The 20965-nt window shown below is 66.0% G+C and overlaps 1 protein-coding gene across 2 annotated transcripts; it reads left to right on the top strand.

The window, feature by feature from the left end:
* Positions 1-36: 36 nt before the first annotated feature.
* PPP1R12C (protein phosphatase 1 regulatory subunit 12C) lies at positions 37-19938 on the top strand. 2 transcript variants are annotated; one of them, XM_074937779.1, is made up of 23 exons: positions 37-309; positions 4278-4408; positions 5579-5697; positions 5781-5940; positions 7544-7688; positions 7926-8000; positions 8370-8458; positions 8910-9049; positions 9208-9293; positions 12593-12769; positions 13009-13131; positions 13710-13795; positions 14214-14306; positions 14681-14771; positions 15107-15238; positions 15693-15783; positions 16379-16506; positions 16859-16944; positions 17355-17460; positions 17870-17974; positions 18768-18818; positions 19017-19067; positions 19440-19938. In XM_074937779.1, exons 1-23 carry the CDS (start codon positions 37-39, stop codon positions 19524-19526), a joined length of 2625 nt encoding a protein of 874 aa, XP_074793880.1. In that variant the 3' UTR covers positions 19527-19938. The 2 variants fall into 2 exon arrangements, with proteins under 2 accessions (XP_074793880.1, XP_074793881.1); XM_074937780.1 differs by lacking the exon at positions 13009-13131 and having other exon boundaries at positions 199-309; positions 19440-19931.
* Positions 19939-20965: the final 1027 nt, after the last annotated feature.

Raw genomic sequence — 20965 nt, 5'->3', positions numbered from 1 at the left:
GCGGGGTACGGAAGCCGGCGGGGCCGCGCCGGCAAGATGGCGGCGGACGGGGGCGCGGCGGCGGCGGCCCGCGAGCGGCGGCGCGAGCAACTCCGGCAGTGGGAGGCGGCGCCGGCCCCGCCCTGCCCCCCGCGGCCGCCCCGCGCCCGGGCCGTGCGCTTCGAGCGCGCCGCCGAGTTCCTGGCCGCCTGCGCGGGGGGGGAGCTGGGCGAGGCCCGGGCCATGCTGCGGGGGGGGCCCGGCGGGGAGCGGCCCGTGCCCGGCCTGGTCAACGGCACCAACGCGGACGGGATCAGCGCCCTGCACCAGGTGGGGGCGGGGCGGGTCAGGGGGGCAGGTCTAGGGGGGAGGGGAGCTGGGGGTATGGCAGGGGGGCAGGTCTGAGGGGGAGCGGGGGACAGGTCAGTGGGACAGGTCTAGGGGGGAGAGGAGCTGGGGGCTGGTCAGTGGGGCAGGGGAGCTGGGGGTGGAGCAGGTCTGAGGGGGAGCGGGGGACAGGTCAGTGGGGGGGCAGGTCTGAGGGGGGAGGGGAGTTGGGGGTATGGCAGGGGGGCAGGTCTGAGGGGGAGCTGGGGGCCGGTCAGTGGGGGAGGGGAGTTGGGGGTATGGCAGGGGGGCAGGTCTGAGGGGGAGCTGGGGGCTGGTCAGTGGGGTGGGGGGGCAGGGGAGCTGGGGGTGGAGCAGGTCTGAGGGGGAGCGGGGGACAGGTCGGTGGGGCAGGTCTGGGGGGAGGGGAGCTGGGGGCAGGTCAGTGGGGGGGCAGTTCTGAGGGGGGAGGGGAGCTGGGGGTATGGCAGGGGGGCAGGTCTCAGGGGGAGTGGGGGGCAGGTCAGTGGGGCTGTGAGAAAAGTTGGGGAAGGGGACATGGGGGGCGGGTACAGGCCATGGGGGGATCTGCAGGGTGGGGGCGGGGGCAGTGCTGAGGGAAGCTGGGGGAGGGGCAGTCCCTGGGCAGGTGCAGGGGGTAGTCGGGGCGAGGGGGCAGGTGCGGGGGTGGATCAGCACAGGAGGCGGGGCAGGGGGGCTGTGGGGGGAGGCTGCAGGGGGTGGCTGGGGGCAGCGGCAGAGCAGTGAGGGGAGCTGGGGGTCGCTCTGTCCCCAGAGAGGTGTAGGGGGCAGGGGCTGTCTCCAGCTGTCGGCCGCAGGGCGGCACCTGCTCCTTGGGGCCTGGTGGGGGGACTGAACAGGCGGCGGGGGCTGGGGGCAGAAAAAGGAGCAGGACGCCTGGGTTCTATTCCAGGTGGGGGGAGGGGGCCCAGTGCAGAAAACAGCCTCAGCCCCCAGTAGCACTTTGCAGTGCAGGGACTCTCTGGAATTAGACTTAGCTGCCTTCCCAGAGCCGGGAGAGAACCCAGGAGTCCTGGCACCCAGCCCCCTTGTGATGAATGCAGGGGAAGTGACCCACCAGTCTCCGATCCACCATCCTCTGTGGGGCTCCTGGGGGAGGGGTGGACTGGAGTGAGGAGCCCTGCTCAAGCCCCTCGCTCCCGACCCGTAGCCCCCTGCTAGCCCGGCCCTGGCCCCCCCAGCCTTGCCCGAGCCCCTCGCTCCCGACCCGTAGCCCCCTGCTAGCCGGGCTCTGGGCTCCCCCCAGCCTTGCCTGAGCCCCTTGTTCCTGACCCATAGCCCCCTGCTAGCCTGGCTCTGGGCTTCCCCCCAGCCTGGCCCGTGCCCCTCACTCCCGACCTACAGCCCCCTGCTAGCCCAGCCCTGTCCTGTGCCCCTCACTCCTGACCCGCAGCCCCCTGCTAGCCCGGCCCGTGCCCCTCACTCCCGACCCGCAGCCCCCTGCTAGCCCGGCCCTGGGCTCCCCCCCATCCCAACCTACAGGCTTTTCAGGGCAGTGGCCAGCCCGACAGCGAACTCCCAGCCCCAGTGGGGTCTGTGCAGTACCCTGCGTGTGGGGACACCCCCAATCCTGGCCGAGGCGGAGGGGTCTGTGCAGAACCTAGTACAACGGGAGGCCCCGATTCTGGCCTGCGGGGAGATGCGCAGCGACAGAGCCCCCATCCAGCCCTGGGTTGTTCCCATCTCACTTGTCCCTGGCTGTGCAATGAGTTGGGGAGGCCTCAGCCTGGTGCCCTGTTGTGGCCCACAACCTGCGCCCGGGCAACAGAGCTTGGTACGGGCCAGCAGCTCCGGGGTTTGCTGGCCGCCCCGTCAGAGCACCACGCGCCACCACCAGCCACGGTGAGCTCCAACTGAACAGCCCCTCCCACACCCTGCTGGTGCCCCCTGCACCCAGCCCTGGGCTCCCGCCCCCAGCCCTGCTCCTCACCCCTGCACCCGCAGCCCCCTGCTAGCCCAGCCATTGGCTGCCCCGCACAGCTGTGATCCTGGGGGGCTGTAGAGGAGTGACCCATTGGCAGGGCCTGTAGAACTGTATAGGGGGTGGGGCTGTCTCCATTCACCTGTGCCCTAGCTCTGCCCCCCCTCAGCCCCCCAGGATCCAGCCCATCCCTATGCCAGGGCCTGTCTGGGAGGTTATTTTAGGCTCCAGTCGGTTCCAGTCCTTTTCTGGGTTTCTCATCAGGGAAGCTCCCAGCTCCCCCTCCGTCCGTCCCCCGCCCCGACTTTCCATGACTTCATTCCCCTGACGGCCTTGGCTTCCTTCCCTGGACCCCGGCCTCCCTCCGCCCCCAGCTCCTCCCAGCAGGGCTGGCGGCTGACAGCTTCTGCCTCAGGGGGCTGGCTGGCCCGGGGGACTGAATGTGGTGCGGGGCCTGTCCACACTCAGGGGGAGCCCCCCTCAGCTCAACCCCCGTTGCAGATCTCCCTGCACGGCGCTTTGCCCAGTCCCACCCCGAACCCTGCAATAGGGGTGAAGCCAGGGAAGAGGACTGGGGGGAGGGGGGGTGCGTCAGTGAGTGGGGGCAGGGGGCCGGAGCTGCAAGGGAGGTGTGCGGGGGAGCATAGGAGGGGGCTGTTAGGTGGGAGAGGTAGAGGTGTGAATTCAGGAGTGCAGCCCAGCCTGCCCCCCCCATGAGGTGACACACCCCAATGAGTGTGAATTCTGGGGCACGTGCCCATGTGAGAGTGAATTTTGGGGTCTCCCGGTGCCCATGCCTGGGGCAGCGTTGGGTCCCATTTGCCCCAGCAACCTGTTACCATCTTCCCATCGGAGTGGGGTACCTATCTCCTACAGTCATGAATCTGGGGTGCCCCATATCCTTCCACCCCAGGGCATTCTGGGTGGGCCCATGGAGATGAGGGGTCCACACGCTTCCCCGCCCCCCACCCCAATCTTTCATTGAGGCAACTTCTTCCAGGACTCGGTTTGCTAATGAAACGGCTGCAGGTGAATTGAAATCGGCTCCAGATCCCTGGAGGCTGCTCGGCTCCACCTGGGGTTCAGCTCCCTGGCGAAGGGGTTTGGGGGAATCCCCCTGCGCTGGGCGGTTTGTGCCCCTTCCCCAGCCTGACGGGAGGGTGAAAGCCGCTGGTGCCCGGCCAAAGCGCCACCTGCGATTTCAGCCCCATAGAACTGAGGGTTCTTGCTGCTTGGTCCCTCCGCTGGGCATCCCCCTCTCCCCTGCATCTGCTGCCTGGCTTCACCCAGGTCCCCCTGAATTTCCCCGCTCCTTGGCTGCGTGCCAAGCCGGTGGGTGGTCCCCGGGCACTGCACAGAGCCCACCGGGGATGAAGTTGGGAGTTCTCTGTCTTCACTGCCCTGGGGCGGGAGTGAGGGGCACCGGCGGAGCTGTCGGGGGGAGCCCAGGGCTGGGACAGCAGGAGGCCATGGGTTGGGATTGAGGGGCACCAGCGGGGCTTTGGGGGAGCCCAGGGCTGGGTAGCAGGGAGCTGCGGGTTAGGAGTGAGGGGCACCGGCGGGGGGCCCCACTCCTCTTGTTCTGGACCTGAGCTCCCCCGGCCCCCTCCAGCACTGCTGGTGTCCCTCACTCCCACCCTGCAGCCTCGCTCATGCGCCTGGCGCTCAGGGCTGGTGAGAGCAGTGCCTCTGCCAGGCGAGCCCACCCCCTCCGGCTATTTCTGGCTGCGCTTTGGGAGCCAGGGCTGATTCCGGATCCCACGTCCCGTCCCCCCCGTCCCTCCCTCCATGTCCCAGGGGCTGCAGGGCCCGGTTAACCTGTCCTGTCTCCGTCCAGCCCCAGGGCTGCTTTGGCCTAGGGCCAAACAGATGGATGTGTGAGGGAACGTGGAATGGAAAGGGCTGCGTGCCAGGACTCCTGGGTTCTATCTACTGCTCTGCGTGGGGAGTGGGGTCTAGTGGGTAGAGCAGGGGGGCTGGATCCGCTCAGTCTCTGACCCTCCCCCAGGCCTGCATCGATGAGAACCTGGAGGTGGTGCAGTTCCTGGTGGAGAACGGAGCCAACGTGAACCAGGCGGACAATGAGGGCTGGACGCCCCTGCATGTTGCTGCCTCCTGCGGCTACAAGGAGATCGCCCAGTGAGTGGGCAGGGTGTGTGGGGCATGGCCAGGTGCAGTCAGCCCCATGGGCCCATCTACCCCGGCATCCTGCCTCCTCCCTGCCCCCGGATCAGCCCCATGGGCCCATCTACCCCGGCATCCTGCCTCCTCCCTGCCCCCGGATCAGCCCCATGGGCCCATCTACCCTGGTATCCTGCCTCCTCCCTGCCCCCGGATCAGAGCCACAGGCCCATCTACCCCGCTATCCCGGCTCCACCCTCTCCCCGGATCAGCCCCATGGGCCCATCTACCTTGGTTTCCTGCCTGCTCCCCGGTCAGACCCACAGGCCCATCCAGCCTGGAGTTCCACAGTCCCCCAGTCACAACCCCCTGAATTCACACTGGGCTGGACGTGCTCAGAGGTTGGATCTGTGCGGGGTGGGGGGGAGAACCAGGCTCCGTGGGTGCATGTGTCTGATGGTGGGGTGCAGGAGGGACCCCACCCTGGCTGGGCTAGTGCAGGGTGAGTCCCATGTGGGTGCCCCCCTAGCGGGGGGTGGGACGGGCTGCAGCAGGGTGGGGGACTCTGGGCATAAGGAACAGACGCGCCCTGTGGGCCGCTGGGTCTCTCCTCTCCTGCCTGCCCACGCTGCTAGTCCCATAGGTCAGTCGCTGGGATCCCGGCCACACATTGACCCCAATCCCCCCTACGCCCCGTAATCCTTGTCACATGGCGCTAATCCCTGGTCACGTGCCACATAATCTCTCCCCCGCCCCCTGTGGGCCGTAGAGACCTAAGCTCCCCCCGCCCAGTTCCAAACTCCCAACCTGCTCTGATCTCCCCCCAGCCCCCATCCCCACCCCACCCTGAACAACCTACCCCCACAGGTGTGAGCACCCCCTCCCTGCTGCCCCCCTCATTGCTCCCCTGTGCCAATCCCTATGCCCCCCCCATCAATTTCTTGCTCTTTCCCACAGGTGGGACAGGTGCCTTCTGATGGGCCCCCACTCCAACTAGGGAAGCTCTCGGGGGGCGGAAGCTGGCACCCTGCAGCCCACTCCAAAGCCAGGGGCTCAGCGCCGGGTCCACCTGCAGCCTTGTTACCGCAAAGGGGTCGGGTCAGGGGAGGGGTGGGGCTGCCCCGGGGCCCTAGGGGGCTCCACTGGCTGGGGGGGCCCCTCTGGTCCGATGCTCTCGCCTGTCCCCAGGTACCTGCTGGCCCACGGCGCTCAGGTGGCGGCGGTGAACAGCGACGGGGAGATTCCCCTGGATATCGCCGAGGACGACGGCATGGAGGCCCTGCTGCGGGAGGAGATCGCCAAGCGAGGTGTGGGGAGGGGCGGGGCCGCGGGAGGGGGGCGGGGCCCCGGGGCGCCGGGCCCCGCCCTCACGCCCGGCCTGTCCCCGCAGGGGTGGACGTGGCGGCCGCCAAGCGGGAGGAGGAGGAGCTGATGCTGCAGGACACACGCCAGTGGCTGAACGCCGGCCGCATCAACGACACGCGGCACCCCAAGACCGGAGCCAGCGCCCTGCACGTGGCCGCCGCCAAGGGCTACATCGAGGTCATGAGGTGAGAGGGGCCGGATGGGAGCTGGCACCCCCTAGAGGGGAAAGCCCCCAGGCCCCCTTCGCTGCCCCCCGAGTCAGCAAGTCCCTGCCCTGGGGCCGGATGGGAGCCAGCGCCCCCTAGTGGGGCCAGGTCCCGTGCCCCATTCCCCACCCCCCTGAGCCAGCCTGTCTCTGCCCTGGGGCTGGGTGGGAGCCGGTGCCCCCTAGAGGGGAAAGGCCCCACGCCCCATTCCCTGCCCCCCGAGTCAGCCAGTCCCCGCCCTGGGGCTGGATGGGAGCCAACGCCCCTGAGAAGGGAAAGGTCCCGTGCCCCATTCCCCGACCCCCTGAGCCAGCCAGTCCCTGCCCTGGGGCCAGGTGGGAGCTGGCGCCCACTAGAGGGGAAAGGCCCCAGGCCCCATTCCGTGCCCCCCGAGTCAGCAAATCCCTGTCCTGGTGTCAGATGGGAGCCGGCGCCCCCTAGAGGGGAAAGGCCCCTTGTCCCAGCCATTCCCCTCTGGTTCGTTTCAGGCAGTGCTGTGGGTGCGTGCTGCAAGTTTCCTTCTCGCCCTTGGGCGTCACTGATGAACGGGCTGGCGGAGTTCGTTGTGCTCCCTGCTCTCCTTGCAATTCCGGCCCCCAGTTCCTGCCAGCTCCCGCCTCCACTGGGCTGGACTGGAGGAGCTGCCCCCCCGAAGCTCATGGGAGCTGCGTTGGCTGCTGAGTCCCTCCCGCCCAGCCCCCGAGGGTGTGTGCTGCCCCTCCCAGTCCGACCAGCTTGGCAGGTCAGAGGGGCTCCCTGTCCCTCCGGGGGAGCGGAGTCAGCATGTTTGGATCCGCCCCCAACTTGACTCCCAGGGCCAGTTAATAGCCACCCAGCCCCCCTCCCCCAAGCAGCGTGTGAGGCACCCTGGGGACGCAGCTGTGGGTTGGGAGCAGCCATTCATGTCCCAGCCCCCTTACCCCACGCTCCGGTCCTTCGTGACAGGTGTGGGCCATGTTTACAGCTGGGGAAACCGAGGCACGGAGGGGAGGTGGCTTGCCCAAGATTGGTGGAGTTAGAAAGGAGGAGTCCTGGCTCCCAGCCCCCCTGCTCTAATCACCAGATCCCACTCCCCTCCCAGAGCCAGAGAGAGAACCCAGGAGTCCTGGCTCCCAGCCTCCCTGCTCTAACCACTGGACCCTGCTCCCCTCCCCGTGCCAGGGAGAGAACCCAGGAGTCCCGGCTCCCAGCTCCCCCTGCTCTAACCCACCAGACCCCGCTCCCCTCCCAGAGCCAGGGAGAGAACCCAGGAGTCCTGGCTCCCAGCCCCCCTGCTCTAACCACTGGACCCTGCTCCCCTCCCCGTGCCAGGGAGAGAACCCAGGAGTCCCGGCTCCCAGCCCCCCTGCTCTAACCACCAGATCCCACTCCCCTCCCCGTGCCAGGGAGAGAACCCAGGAGTCCCGGCTCCCAGCTCCCCCTGCTCTAACCCACCAGACCCTGCTCCCCTCCCAGAGCCAGAGAGAGAACCCAGGAGTCCCGGCTCCCAGCTCCCCCTGCTCTAACCCACCAGACCCCGCTCCCCTCCCAGAGCCAGGGGGAGAACCCAGGCATCCTGACTTCTCTCTCCCCCGCTGCGTAGGCTGCTCCTGCAGGCTGGCTATGACCCCAACGTGCGGGACAAGGACGGCTGGACCCCCCTGCACGCGGCGGCCCACTGGGGGGTGGAAGAAGCCTGTCGCCTGCTGGTGGAGCATCTGTGTGACATGGACGCCCTCAACAATGCGGTGAGGGGGTGGGGCAGCAAGGAGGGGACAGGATCTACTGGATCACAGCACCCCTGGTGCCTTAGGGGTGATGGGAAGGGAAGTGGGGGGGGAGGGGGGAGCGAAGCGACTGGGGGGAGGAGGAGGCCCGGAAGTGAGCAGCTGCTGCTGGGGTGGAGACTAGGGGTAGGGTGGAGGCGGGGGGACAGATGGAGGCCTGGGGCCCATCTCAACCACTGCCCCCTTGCTCCCCGCCAGGGCCAGCGCCCGTGTGACCTGGCCGACGAGGACACACTAAGCCTGCTGGAGGAGCTGCAGAAGAAGCAGGAGGATGTGAGTTAGGGGTTCCCCCCATCCCTAGCCCTGTTCTCCCCCCCCTCCCCCACTACTCCTGCTCCCCTCCCCCCCAGATCGGGGCAGCACTGCTTGGCCCTGCCTGTCCACTTGGCAGCACGGCAGGAAAGGGTTAACCCCGGGCGGGGATACTGCTCCAGGGGGCTGAGAGGGGGCCAAGACCCCCACTCAGCCAGGTAAGGGGGAAGCCATAATAAGGGGCTGTCGCCGCCCCCCTGCTGCTCTCCCCCAGCTGTCCAGTGACACCTGGCCTTAACCCCACTGGATCTCCCAGCATCCTCCCCGCCTGGTGGGGATTTCGGCGGGGGTCCCAGGAATACAGCGACCCTCCCTCCCTTCCCTCCCCAGCTGCGCAGCAAGAAGGAAGCTCACCTGAAGCAGGCAGTGATCGATACCAGCGCTGAGCAGCAGCCAGTGTACAGCGCCAAGCACAGGCGGTGAGTGCAGGGGGCTGCGGGTCAGGAGTGGGGGGCACCGGCAGGTCTGTGGCGGGGGGCCCTAGGGCTGGGCTAGCAGGGGGCTGCGAGTCAGGAGTGAGGGGCATCGGCAGGGCTGAGGGGGGCAGGGCTGGGCTAGCAGGGGGCTGCGGGTCAGGAGTGGGGGCACCGGCAGGTCTGTGGCGGGGGGGCTCAGGGCTGGGCTAGCAGGGGGCTGCGGGTCAGGAGTGGGGGCACCGGCAGGTCTGTGGCGGGGGGGCTCAGGGCTGGGCTAGCAGGGGGCTGCGGGTCAGGAGTGGGGGGCACCATCACCACAGGAGTCTGGGGGCTCACTTTGAGCTCCTGCTGCCACCCAGTCAGGTGGGTGGGGTACAGCCCCTTGCTCAGTTGCTGACAGGGTGCCTAACGGGCCCCGCCCCTGCTGACCCCCCACCCCCCGTTCCCCCCCCAGGAGCTCCGTGTGCCGCATGAGCAGCCGGGAGAAGATCTCGGTGCAGGACCAGTCCAAGGAGCGCAAGACTCTGGGCCCCATCGTCCCGGATGAGGAGAACAGCTCCGCCTCCGAGGGGGAGGAGCCGGAGAAACCCACCGGTAGGCGGGGCTAGTGAGCTGGGGCGGGGCCTGGGGATGGGGGATGGTCGGCCCATGGGGCAGATCGTGGGGAGAGGTGCCGGGCTGCATGGGGCTGAATGGAGGGGGGGGCGATGCCAGGTCCCCGTGTCACCCCAGCTCCTCCGTTCTCCCCACAGAGACCACGAAGCCCCTCCCGCGGGAGAGCAGCGGCTTGAACGGGGTCACCCTGCCCCCCATCTCGCCCGTGCCTGCAGGGCCTAAGGTGAGTCGCCTCCAACACGCCCCCCTTCCCTCCCCGGGTCCCCGTTCCTGTCCCCGCCCCCCCCGGGCTGGAGTGCGAGGGGCCTGAGGGGTGCTGACTCCCTCTGGTGGCTGAGTTCCCTTGTGGGGGCGTGGCTAGAGGGCCCTTGCGGGGGCAGCTTCATGAACAGGCTCCTTCCCCTCCATGGAAAGGTCCCTCTTCGCCCCCCCCGCCCATTACAGCCAGGTTCTCAGCTTAGTCATAATACTCTGGTCTAGTGGGTTTTGAATGGGGGGCGGGGGCTGGGAGCCAGGACTCCTGGGTTCTGTCCCTGGCTCTGGGAGGGGAGTGGGGTCTAGTGGGTTTTGAGCTGGGGGGAGCTGGGAGCCAGGACTCCTGGGTTCTATCCCCCTGCTCTGCGTGGGGAGGGGGTCTAGTAGTTAGAGCAGAGGGGGCTGGGTTCTCTCCCCAGTCTAATGCCCCCCCATGTGGATAGACCGTGCCCCATGTGAACTGGATCTTGATCCGAGCATGCCCCCTTGACACTGACGTTTCCCCTGCCCTGGTATGCTGATTCTCTACTCCTGTCCTGCTCGTTCTGTGATTCACTAATTACACCCAAGGGGGTGGGGCCCAAACCCTACAATCCACCCTCCTTCCTCACCTCTTACCATTGAGGGGGGCACTGAAACTGACCAGCTGGCAATGGGGCAGGATCTTTCCCTCCAGCCCCTTGTCACCACGATCTAGGGGCCCCAGCCCCACCCCCTCACTGTTCTGGTCCTGCCCCTCCAATTTGGCCACATCTAGACTCTCTCCTGTCTCTGCCCTGTATTTCTCCCCTGCCCGCACCCCATATTTATCTTTCTATTGCTTGGATCCTGCCCACCCCATGGCCCCCTCGCCTTCTCCTTTATACGCCATCAGTCCCCGCTGGCCTGCCCCTCTCCCACCCTGCCCGCCCTGGACACCCTGGGGCCGGCACTGTGGCGCCAAAGCCTACGCAAAACGGGCATCATCCTGGTCCCGCAGGGGGGCGAAAAAGCCACAGTGAGTGACCCGACATTCCCCCCCCCCCCCCCCCCAGCACGAGAGCCTCTTCTCCCTTTCCCGAGGCCTGCGGCGCGGAGGGGGCCGGGAGGGGTCTGGCTCTCCAGCGGTGTCATGAGTTGGCCAGGCTCAGCTGGCTGACTCTACTTGATGTTCATAGGATCACAGGGCCCCAGGCTGGGGGACACAGAGGGTGGGGATCAAGGGGCCTTGGCAGAGGTGGGGAGGGTGGGGGGGTGTCTCTGGTTCTAGGCATCTCCCAGCAGCCTCCTCCATTCTGGTGTCTTCTAGAGAAGCAGGGATTGACTGGTTGGAGTGGGATCTAGTGAGTCAGAGCTGGGGGGACTGGACACCAGGACTCCTGGGTTCTCTCCCTAGCTCTAGGGGGAGTGGGGGCTAGTGGTTAGACCGGGAGGGGGCTGGGAGCCAGGACTCCTGGGTTCTCTCCCCCGCTGAGGGAGGAGCGAGGAGTCTAGTGGTTAGAGTGGAGGGGGATGGGGGAGTCAGGACTCCTGGGTTCCATTCCCAGCTCTGGGGGAGGAGAGAAGATGAGTCACTGGAGCTGCGTGGAGGGTGGACCTGCCTCTCGGATCCTTTTCTCCCTCTCCGTCTCCACGCCCCGCTCCAGCGCACCATACCCTCCACTGTGTTGTTTTTAACTCTGACCTGCTCCCGTTTGATCTCAGCGACGCTCCAGAACTTTGATGGCCTGGGAAAGCCCCCCCTGCCCCGCAGTACCTTTGGTTTGCCTGGTTGCTAGGTGCCATGGGGCAGAGAGGCTCCCTGGCTCGGGGCCCATGTGCCCTGGCTTCTAATGACGTGTCTGACATCAAAATCCCGTCATTCCGATTACTGCTGGCTCTGCCCGGCCAGTTGCCGCTTGGTTTTCAGCCAGCATCTTGGTATCTATTTGAGCCAGAGCGGCCCGCGGTGCACCGTCTAAAAGCCAGAAGTCCTAGCTCTGCAGGGATACCTGGCTTGGCGTTCTGCTGTCCTTGCTTTGTGAGAGACCGGGGTTCAAATACCCCTTCCTCCCCCAACCCCGCATCTAGCCTGGTCTCTCGTCCCCAACGGCGTGCGATCGCGTCACCCCTTCTGTGGGAGCCTCCCTCTGGGTTTAACGCTTGTTTGAGACCCTTGATCGGACCCAGACGGTTCCCACCGCGCAGCGAGATATTGAGTTTGCTTTTCTGATTCGGGCTCCGATCCTGTTCCCATGGCCCTGTATACGGGGAGGGTTTGCGGGTGTCATAGCAGGGGACCCGCCAGCCATTCGAACCCACCTTACACAGGCAGCGGTGCTGAGATACACTAGGTGGGCAGGGCCCCTTCCGGGGGGACACTTGCTGAGAGGACGGACGTCCCCTTGGCTGGAAAGGGAATAGCTCTGGAGACGTAATAATGGATCACTTTTTCCCACTAGGGGGCGCCGGCTTCAATCTGTCCCCAGGGCTGAGGGCCTGGTTGGCTTGGGGGTGGGGAATGAGGCACGCAGCAGGGGGAAGCCCATGAGGCAGGTGGGCATCTTCCTCCTACCCCTGGGTGTGCATGGCGGGTGGGTGTTCCCCTTCTGGGGGGATGCTGCCCCCCTTTCCCACTCCGGTTAATTTCTAGCCCAATCACCTTGCGTTCTGAAATTGACTAGAGATCCCTCTTTTAAGCTCTGTCCCCATATAATGGCGGGGGCGGGGAGCAGATTGGGGAGGGATACCTGCCTTCCTCCCCCTATGTGATGAGGGGACAGAGTGGGGGGGGAAGGTATCTCCACCCGCCCCCGAGCGCCCCCACCCTGCTTCTTACCCGTAGCCTTGCACGCAAGGCGATCGAAGGCCAGTGCGTTGTGGGGGGAAATTGAGAGTCGGGGGGAGGGTTAATTAATGACACCCCCCACCCCACCCCAGCTTCGTGGGATGGAGGTGGCGAATGTGAAGGGGAGTGTGGGGTGGTGCATGTCGGTTTCAATGGGGATTTGGGGGGGAGTGAGGTGAGGAGGGGTCAAGGTGGGGGGATCAGTGGGTGGGGGGAGAATGGGAGTGTCTGTCGGTGGGGGGTAGGGAGGATTGGGGGTGCATGGGGGTCGTGTGGGATTGGGGGGGGTGTCATGGAGCAGACCGCGCCCACTGGCGTAGCACGTCCGCTGCCTTTCGATCCCCTTCCGCGACCCCCCGACCCCAGGTTCAGCTCCCTCCGCCCATCCTGACTCCACCCCCTTCTCCCCCCCCCAATTCCCCTCCCCATTTTTCTCGTCCCCCGTTCCCACCCACCCCTAGTTCTCTGGAGGCCGGCCCACCGCACCGGAGGATTCGTCGGCGCCTGCCTGGAGGGCGGGGCTGCGGAAGACGGGCAGCTTCGGGGTGCTGCAGGATGCCCGGCTGGACGAGGGGCCCCCCAAGGAGGGCAGGATCAAGCGCTCGGCGTCCAGCCCCAGGCTGGACACAGAGGAGAAGGTGAGGGGGGTGGGGGGGGAACCCTGTAGCCATGCAGGGCACCCGACCCCGACACTCTAGCCAAGGGGGCACTGAAACACAGACCCCTCCCTTTCTCGCTGCGGTAAATGCCACAGCAGAGAGGATTCTGGGAGGGCAGGTGTTTTCCCACAATGCAAAGCGGGCCTTTGAGACTTCTCACGCCTGTCTGTCTGTCTGTCTCTCCCACTAACTGTCTCCCGCTTTCCCTCCTGCCTCAGCCACAGGACATCTGGGAAATCCTACAGAAGTGGAACAGGACTCTGATTGGCCCGGGGTTAGCCAATAAGAGCGTAGCCTCAGAGCTAGCCAGTCGGGAGGAAGGGAGTTCATCAGGTGACCTGGTAGGAGGCTCCGCCCATAGGGGGAGTGGCCTTATTCCCCTCCCGCCCACCTGCTTATTTGCCCATGTCAGCGGTGTCCTGGTGCATTCTGGGACGCCTTCTGCTGTTAGGTGCTTAGTTGGAGCTGCCCTTCTCCCCTGGGGACGGTGGGGGGCACCATAGGGTGTCTTGGGGGCTGGGATCCCCATCCTGGAGCATCAGGCAGGGATCCCTCAATCCCGAGGTCTGTTCTCCATGCCTACATTTTCCCCTTAACTCTGCCCCCCCCGCCCTGGTCTGTTTCTTGCTCCTTAATTTTCCTGATTCATGACTCTGTGCTTTAACTGCTAGACCCCCCACAGCTGGGATGGAACCCAGGAGTCCTGGTTCCCAGCCCCCCCCCCCCACTCACCAGTAGACCCCATTCTTTTCCCTTCCCCCTCCACTCCATTTGCTGCAGCAGGGACTGACACCCTGCCTCCCAGAGGGTATCGAGCTGTGCTCTGGGCAGCGCCCCCTCCTGGCTGGAGGCCGGGGTAGCCCTGAGTGCCCTGCTTTAGGCGAGACATTCACGGGCCCTTTTTCTGCTTCCCTGCCAGAGCAAGGAGCCGCCGCGCCTGGCCCGGGTCCCGCCGACGCCCACCCGGCGCATCTTCACCCTGCCTGACGCAGAGCCAAGCCGAGCGTGAGTCACCTGGGTGGTGTCCTGGCTCGGAGAGGGGAGTGGGGTCTAGTGGTTAGAGCAGGGGGCCCTGGAAAGCAGAACTCCTGGGTTCTCAGCCCCGGCTCTGGGAGGGGAGGGGGGTCTAGTGGTTAGAACTGGCGGCTGGGAGCCAGGACTCCTGGGTTCTCAGCCCTGGCTCTGGGAGGGGAGTGGGGTCTAGTGGTTGGGGGTGGGGAGCCGGGAGCCAGGACTCCTGGGTTCTCTCCCCATCTCTGGGAGAGGAGTGCGGTCTAGTGTTTAGTGCAGGGGGGCTGGGAGCCAGGACTCCTGGGTTCTCGCCCTGGCTCCGGGAGGGGAGTGGGGTTTACCAGAGTGGCGGTGTGTCTGGTAGCTCAGCACACTCTGTCCAACACTCCCTCTTCTTCTGGCCTCACTATAGGAGCTTGGAAGATGGCCTGCAGATGAAAATCGATGTGGGTCCTGCCCCCAACCAGCTCCCCACTTCCAGCACAGACCCCCGTGACCGCCGAAGGTAGGGGGCAGCCAGAGGGGCGTGGGGGTGATGGAGCTCTACCGTCGGGGGTACTAGCATGGTGTCTGCAGGGGTAAACCTCTCCTGTAGCACCCCACTTACAGCCGCCCAACTGAGCCAGGACTCCTGGGTCCTACCTTGGCTGTGGGTGCGGCTAGTGCGGGGGGACCACGATGGTGGTTGGGAGAGACCAGGCTCGACAACTGCTGTTGCTGTAAAATTGTTGCCCCGGCCCAGAGGGGCCGCATCTGGGCTCTGGGTCCCTGTATACCCAGCTCCCACGCCCAACCCCAAAGGGGGGCTGCGTCCCAACATCGGGCGAGGGGACCCTGGTCCTGCCGGTCTCACTAACTGCCCCCTTCCCGCCCAACCAGATCGTATCAGACCCCCGTGAGGGATGAGGAGTCAGAATCACAGCGCAAAGCCCGGTCACGTCTCATGAGGCAGTCCCGGCGATCCACCCAGGTACTTCTACCAAGTAGTTAGAGCAGGGGGGCTGGGAGCCAGGACTCCTGGGTTCTCTCCCCGGCTCTGGGAGGGGAGTGGGGTCTAGTGGGTTGGAGCCGCACGGGGGCTGGGAGCCTGGACTCCTGGGTTCTTTTCCCAGCTCTGTGGCTGACTTTGGGCCAGTCCCTTCCCCTGTGTGTTGTGGGTGCAGTGACTCTACTCCACCTCCTGGAGGTGCTGTAGCTCATTTCCCTTCCTGCGGGGGTTACTGCCGCCCTGGCCAGCAATGCTGCTCCCCCCAGGGGTGCCAGCCCTCGTCATGCCCCTCCTTGACCCACCTGCTCCCGTCCCAGGGTGTCACCCTCACAGACTTGAAGGAGGCCGAGAAGACCATTGGCCGATCCGGGGACGCCAGGGCCACCGAGCAGCGAATCGGGGAGGATGAGAAGCAGGGCCGAGAAGGGGAGCAGCCGCTGGAGACCACGGTGAGGGCAGGGGCTGAGCCGGGGCCAGTCAACCCTGGCTCTAGCAGCAGCTGGGTTGTTAACCTGCGGGACTCCCTGCCTCCAGGCGCTGCAGTCGGGTAGTGGAGCTGGGTTTGTGTGAAGGGCTTCAGTGAGTTCATGGGCCTGGGGGTCTCATTGACGGGGGGCAGGGAGAGGGCGGGGTAGTAGGGCCCGAGGGTCTGGTCCAGGGGAGGCGGGATACCGGGGTAGATGGGTCTGTGGGTCTGGTCCAGAGGAGGCGGGATACTGGGGTATACGGGCCGGTGGGTCTGATCTGGGGGGATCCCAGCTTTCTGAGGCTGAGTCTGTTACCCAGGAGGGGAGTTGTCAGTCTCTGTCTTCCCCACCCCCACCGAACTCGCACCCCCTCCCCGCCCCAGGGCCTTGTCCAGCAGACACCCCACGTCCATGGGTCCTTATCCCCCCTCCGTAGGACTTGGCCAGGCAATGCCGCGCAGCCAACCCCGAGGGCTCCTCGGTGTACCCTGTCAATCCCATCGTGGTGAACTCTCAGGAACAGAGAGGTGAGTCTGACCCCCTGCTGGGCCCCCCAGCCTCTGGCACTGACACCCCCACACCCCGTCTCGTCCCCTTGGGATCCTGCCTCAGTAGCCAGGCAGCCTGCTCTGTGGGTGGGGCCCGGGGGGAGGGGAGGGTTCTGTCCTCTGGGGTCCAGCCCAGCCTCGGGGAAATGTGGGGGCGGATTCATGCTACTGCCCCTTATAGATCCTCCAGCCAGCACCTGCCTGCAGTCCCAGGAGGCGGCCAGCAGAGGGCAGGCAGCAACATGTTCTACCCCTTGTGCGCTCTGGTGTGCAGCTGGGGGGGGGCTCGGAGCCAGGACTCCTGGGTTCTCTCCCTGGCTTTGGGAGGGGAGTGGGGTCTAGCGGGTTAGAGCGGGGGGGGGGGGGCGCTGGGAGCCAGGACTCCTGTGTTCCATCCCGGCTCTGGCTAGACATCCCATGCAGCAGCTGAATTAACCCCTTGTGGCTTGTTCCGCTCACGGGTCGCCTGTTGCCGGGTGAAATTAACAAACCGGCAAAGAGGCTGAGGCGGGTGCCGCGGGGGTCTGGGGGGTGCGCCGGTCCCCGCCCCTCACCCGCCCCATCTTTGCGGCAGCGCCGGAGCCCGAGGGGCCGGGGCTGAGCTCCGAGGCGGAGGCCGAGCTGCGGAACCGGCTGGCCGTGCGGGACCGCCGGAAAGGCCGGCGGGAACGACGCTCCACGGGCATGCTGCAGAACGCAGAGGTGAGCGGAGGGGGCCAGGCTCTGGGCGGGCACGGCAGCTGGGCCACTTTGCTGGCGGGGGCCGGGGGGGAGATCCGGGTATGGCCTCCCTAGGGGGTAATAACAGAGCGAGGAGGGGGGCTGGGATTCCACGGGGGGGTGGGGCAGTGGAGTGAGGGGAAGGATGTTGGGGCTGGGACTCTCTGGGGGGGGGGGACTTGTGGGGGGAGGAGGAGGGCTGGGATTACATGTAGGTGGTTGTGGGGGGCTCATAGCTGGGCCAGCAGGAAGATCCGGAGGGGCAGGGGCGCGCTTCCCGGGGTGCGTCTGTTAAACCCGCCCCCCGGATTCCTGCCCCTCGGTCTCTCTCTAGGGCGACGAGCCGGAGGAGCCGGAGCAGCTGAATGACAGCGCCCCGGGATCCAGATACCTTCCGGCCAGGGGCTCCGGGGGATCCAGGTACCAGCCGGCCCCAGCATTGCCACGGGGTCCTGAGAGACACTACGTGGGGGTGAGGGGGTTCAGCCCTGGAAGGGAGACCTCTGCGGTGCGGGGGGGGGCACACTCTCCCCTGGCAGGCAGGGCTGGCCCCAATGCCCCAGGGCGGCACGAGGGGCTGCTGAGCTGCAGGGGCTCAGCAGGGGGTGCTCTCCCCTGGCAAGCAGGCTCCTCCCCCCCCCCCCCCCATGTCCTAGGGGGCGCTGGGCTGCAGGGAGCAGGGCAGAGCGCTCAGCAGGGGGCGCTATAGCACAGCTGTGTTTCAAACATCCCACCCCATGGCTGCATCGCGGGGCCGGGCGAGGACCTGGGGGGGCGCAGAGGTGGGGATTGCCGCAATAACAGGGTGGTGTCTGTCTGTCTCTCACCAGCACGTCCGACTTCTTGAACAGCCTCCTGCCCCATCGGACGGATGCGTACGGCTGCGCCAGGCTCAGCAGCGTGGGCAGCGCCGGGGACGAGCGTGAATACAAAAAGGTGGGGCAGGGGCCGAACCCCCCAGCACCCTGAACCCCACCCCCTCGTGCTGGGCTTCTGCCCCTCCAAACCACGCCTTCACCCAAGCACTGGGATGGCTAGTGGTTAGAGTGGGATGGGGGCGGGGGGCAGGACTCCTGGGTTCTCTCCCCTGCTCTGGGAGGGGTGTGGGGTCTAGTGGTTAGGGCAGGGGCAGAGAGCCAGGACTCCTGGGTTCTGTCCCTGGCTCTGAGAGGGGAGTGGGGTCTGGTGGTTAAAGCGGGGCCGGGGAGGGAGCCAGGACTCCTGGGTTCTCTCTCCATCTCGGGGAGGGGAGGGGGGTCTAGTGGTTAGAGCAGGGGGGAGGGCTGGGAGCTAGGACTCCTGGGTTCTGTGCTCAGCTCTGTGCTCTTCCCCCCACCCCTCCCAGCTCTATGAAGATCTCCAGGTGGAGAATGAGAAGCTGCAGGAGCAGCTGCAGGAGTCGCAGCTGAAGCTGACGCAGATCAAGCTGGAGCTGGAGCGGGTGACCCAGGTGAGAGGGGCGGGGCGCCAGGGCTGGGGTAACACTGTGGGCACCGGGGGTGGGGGGGGGCCTCCTTCCCTTCTCTTCTCCCAGCCCCTCTGCCCCACCGCCTGCTGGGGAGGGAGGGGCCCACTGCAAGGGGAGACCACACAGCCTGCCACTGCAAAGGATTCTGGGATAGCTAGCTACAGGAGGGCGGCAGCCTTGTGCCCCAGGGCATTGTGGGGGACGAGGAAGTTCCAGGCAACGTGGGGGCGTCTCTTTCCCCCCCAGACAGACTGCCCCTGGTGGGGGGAGGGGGGAGGAGTGGGCAAAGTCAGGCTGGGAGGAGAGACCTGGATGGAAAACCCTGGTGAGCTCAGCAGGGGGCGCTCTCCCCCCCCCAGGCCCAGCAGGCAGGGCTGGCCCCGGGGCGGCGCTAGGGGGCGCTGGGCTGCCATGGAGAGACGGGGTGGGGAGCTGGGCATCAGTGTCCAATGTCTCATGGCCCCCACACAGCTCCCCCTGCTGGCAGCCCCCTGCAGCTTCACCCGCTGCCCAGAGAAGCTGAGCAAATATTGACCCAGGGCGCTGGGCTGGGCTGGTCCCTCTCCAGCCGGCTGCTTTTGCTCTGAGTCACCAGCCGTTTGGCCAGTTATTGCCCGGTGGGGGGGAGGAATTTAAGGTGGATCCTCGGTATAGCAGGCACCTGGATCTGGCCCCGGGGCAAGGGACTGGCTGGGGTGGGGGTGGGGTAATTGGGCATGCGGCGTTTCCCTCCAGAGGGCGCCGTCTCATGCCCTGTGCTTGGTCTCGTTGGCAGAGACAGGAGCGCTTTGCCGAGCGGCCGGCACGGCTGGAGCTGGAGAGATTTGTAAGTACCTGCCCTGCTCCGGGAGGCACCATGCCCCCAGGATGCTGCCCCCCATCCCCACCCCACCCCCAGCTCAGGTCTTCACTCTGCTCCCGGTGAGGAGTCCACCCTCCGAGCCTCGGGGGGTGAGGTGCCCTGCCCCAGCCGCAGATGAGGCTGTTACCTCCATGCACTCACCCCCTCTCTCCGGCCCCCCAGGAGCGCCGGGCCTTGGAGCGGAAGGCAGCGGAGCTGGAGGAGGAGCTGAAGGTAATCGGCTCAGCACCTGACTGGATGGGTCCCGGTGTGCAGCGAGGGCGGGCGGGACACCGGGGCAAATGAGCCCATGGGGTTGATCTGGGGGAAGGGAAAGGAGCAGACAGGCCTGAGGGGCTGATCTGGGGGAAGGGAAAGGAGCAGACGGGATACTGGGGCAGATGGGCCTGGGGGGCTTATCCAGGGGAAGGGAAAGGAGATGACGGGATACCGGGGCAGATGGGCCCGGGCGGCTGATCTGGGGGAAGGGAAAGGAGCAGATGGGCCTGGGGGGCTGATCTGGGGGAAGGGAAAGGAGCAGACAGGATACTGGGGCAGATGGGCCCAGGGGGCTGATCAGATGCTAACCCCCGTCCTCTCCCCCAGGCTCTCTCGGACCTGAAGGCCGATAACCAGCGCCTGAAAGACGAGAACGCGGCTTTGATCCGGGTCATCAGCAAACTCTCCAAGTGATGCCCCAGGGCAGGGAGTCGCCCCGCTTTCCGGGCCAGCCCCTTCCAACCATCAGGGAGCCCCCCCACACTCCAGACCAGCTCCCTCGCCAAGGTGCCATGCGAGGGGAGAGTCTATGGACCAGAATAAGCCCCTTCCCCCCCACAGCAGGACCACACCCCTTAGGCCTCCCCCTCAAACCAGGGGCCTCGCTGATCTCCCTGAAAAATCTTTCCACTGGGGGAGGGGTGTCTGAGCCCCTGATAATCAGACCAACACACACACCCCCACCCCCAAAAAACCCAACAACACAATCCAGCCTCCAGCCCCGGGACAAATATTTATTATTTGTGGCTCTTTACAATTCCTGCTACTCGTTAAGTGATGCTCGTTGTCAGTAGCTGGGGGCGGGGAGGGGGGGCAGATTCCTGCCTGCCCCCCTCCCCCAGTCCTAATCCTAACCTTAACCCCAGTAATCTCCAGTTAGAAGCCAAAATGATGGCCCCCCCATTTAATCGTGGGGGTGTTAGCGGAGATGGGGGTACTGCAAGACCCCCCCCCCCCCGCTTTTTAAGGTCCCTTCAATTCCCCCCCACCCCAGCTAAACAAATCCCAGAACATTAACTCCCTTGCCACCCGGCAGCTTTGATTCTGCCCCACGGTGCCCCCCTATGGATGCCAAGGAGCTGCCAAGGATCTCTCACCTGCCTGCCCCATGGGAGCACTGTGCCATGCCCCCCCCCCAGGTGGCAGTAAGTGGGGGGGCTGGCACACAGGGGAGGGTGGGGGGCAGCGGGAAGGGGGGGCTATGCCAGTATTGGGGGGCCCTTGGGGACAAACGGGGGGGTTCCGGGGAGGGCTATTATAGGGTCAGCCCCCAGAGGAACCCAGCAGGGGGATTCAGGGTGACCCCCGGATAAACAGCCCCATTGGGGCATCTCCAGTGTGCGCTACTTGGGTCCAAAGGAGGTGGGGCCCATCTACTGTACTGACCCGCATTCCTGCCTTGGCTCCACCCCCTCGGAATCTTGGTGTTAAAAGGGGGCGGGACTTTATAGTCCTTCCGCCCCTCCCCCCTTGCAGTATCTGGGCCAAAGCATGTGGATGGCGGGGAATGGGTGGTGCCTCCCAATTCTTCCTCCTAAGGGCTTCTTCCATTGTAGATTTGGGGGAGCAGGCACCCAATAACTACATGACCAAAGTCGGGGGGTGCTCCCCAATGTCCCCCCTGGACACATAGGGAATTAATGGGGGTTCCTGGCTTTGCCAAACTCCTATCTATTGCAAACCCAGCTGAGGGTGCCCCCAGGATTATGGGGTTCAGGTAAGACAAAGGGCATTGCAGATCCGCTGCCCCCAAGTGTGTGTGTATGTGGGGGGCCTGGATCTCAGAACCAAGGTGCTGCTTCAGCCCCCCCAAAAAATGTGCTCTGTGTGTGTGGGGGGGGGGGGTCAGATCC

Source organism: Natator depressus, chromosome 23 (assembly GCF_965152275.1).
Source record: "Natator depressus isolate rNatDep1 chromosome 23, rNatDep2.hap1, whole genome shotgun sequence".
NCBI classification, from domain to species: Eukaryota; Metazoa; Chordata; order Testudines; family Cheloniidae; genus Natator; species Natator depressus.
The sequence above is the reverse complement of the archived record's forward strand: the minus strand, read 5'-3'. Positions and strand labels throughout refer to the sequence as shown.

Coding starts and splice junctions, on each gene's coding strand:
- PPP1R12C (XM_074937779.1), top strand. CDS start 37: ATGGCGGCGGACGGGGGCGCGGCGGCGGCGGCCCGCGAGCGGCGGCGC. Junction 4,409..5,578: donor GGCTACAAGGAGATCGCCCA/GTGAGTGGGCAG, acceptor GCCTGTCCCCAG/GTACCTGCTGGCCCACGGCG. Junction 14,772..15,106: donor AGTCCCGGCGATCCACCCAG/GTACTTCTACCA, acceptor CTCCCGTCCCAG/GGTGTCACCCTCACAGACTT.